The 1460-nt window shown below is 43.0% G+C and overlaps 1 protein-coding gene across 1 annotated transcript; it reads right to left on the bottom strand.

The window, feature by feature from the left end:
* Positions 1 to 145: 145 nt before the first annotated feature.
* Positions 146 to 1453, bottom strand: LOC102203821 (H-2 class I histocompatibility antigen, K-K alpha chain-like; the record flags this gene model as incomplete). The annotated part of the gene is made up of 2 exons (XM_005755659.1): positions 146 to 438; positions 1201 to 1453. Coding segments are annotated over 2 exons (546 nt in total), but the record flags the coding sequence as incomplete, so codon positions are not given.
* Between the last annotated feature and the right edge of the window lie 7 nt (positions 1454 to 1460).

Raw genomic sequence — 1460 nt, 5'->3', positions numbered from 1 at the left:
GTAAAAAGCTGCAGCGATGGTGATTAGACAAGTCAAATAAACAGAAATTGGGAAAAATGAAAAGTGTAAATGTGATAAAGTGGTAATAAATGTATGAGAAGATCAGGATGTGGCCTGTTAATTAAAAGTATTACAATAAATCAGGTCATGTGATTTTACCTGTCCTCATCAGAGAGTTCCTCCCATAGTTCACGTACTTCTTCAGCCACTCAGGACAAAGCTTGGTGTGATAGTTCCTCAGATCACCTGAAAGAGATCTGTCACTGTCCCACTCGTGTTTGGTGATTACAGCCTGCATTACTGGAGCGATCCATGTCTCTGTCTTCAGGTCAAATGCTAGGAAGTCTTCTCCATCATAGCCATACTGATGATAGCTGTTAACTTCAGCCGTTTTATCGTCCCATTCACAGCCGTACATCATCTGATTAATGTGAACGCCTGAAACCAAGAGGGGCAGGAAGTAGTTGATATTTGCCCACAGATGAGGGAGTTAAGTTGAAGAGCTTCAATAAAAACTACATAAATACACATAATCAGCTTTTTAAATTTGGCTGGTTAAGCTTCCATTAAGGGCGCTAACAAGCTAGCTTGTGTCTGTAATAGAGTTGGATGCCTCGAGACCACTTTTACGTGGTCTTGGTCTTGTCTTGGTCTCGACGGACTTTGGTCTTGTCTTGGTCTCGCTGTCTCTGTCTTGCTGTCTCAGATAGTGATTGTGTACCCATGACACACAAACCAATGTTCGATAATGTGTCGTGCACAAAAGCATCAGCCCTAAGAGCCGTGCTTAGAGAGTGCTTTGTAGTGAATCAGAAGAGTCGACTCCCATTGAGCGAGAGCCGGCTCCTCACTTAATTTCCTTTCGCTGCTCAGCTCTCACACAGTGGCTCAGCTATGCTCCAATCCCTCCATATTGTGGCCAATCACATGCGAGGATATAGGATAATATCATTATGTGAAAAACAAGAGAGGGTGAGAGACGTGACAGTGTAAGACTTTTTTGTCTCAGTCTCGTCTCGTCTTTGTCTTGGTCTTGGTCTCGATACCCTCTGGTCTTGGTCTTGGTTTAGGCGGGCTTGACTACAAGTCTAGTCTGTAACAACAAAGGTCTTTACAACCTGGAGAGATTTTATTCAGTGTCAGCAGCTGGGTTAATAAAAAGCTTCATTTTAAGAGTAAAAAAGTGAAACAGAAACAAACCTCCAGTTTGGTTGAATCGCTGCTTCAAAGTGTCGATGTTGCCTTTAAAGACCTGCTGGGTGTTCATGAGCCTGTTAGTCTGGCGGGACAAATACTGTGGATCATCTTCTGCAGCTTTCTCCATCCACTGCTGCTTAAACTCTGCTTTCTCTGTGTTGCTGTCATAGTGAATCATCTGAACATCATCAACCAAACCAACAGCTACAAACTCTGGAAAGTTTGAGACTCCAGAGGAAGAAGTGTAGAAATATCTCAGAGAG

The sequence above is a fragment of the Pundamilia nyererei genome, unplaced genomic scaffold (assembly GCF_000239375.1).
Source record: "Pundamilia nyererei isolate P.nyererei 1_Seehausen unplaced genomic scaffold, PunNye1.0 scaffold02417, whole genome shotgun sequence".
In the NCBI taxonomy this organism is placed as follows: domain Eukaryota; kingdom Metazoa; phylum Chordata; class Actinopteri; order Cichliformes; family Cichlidae; genus Pundamilia; species Pundamilia nyererei.
The sequence above is the reverse complement of the archived record's forward strand: the minus strand, read 5'-3'. Positions and strand labels throughout refer to the sequence as shown.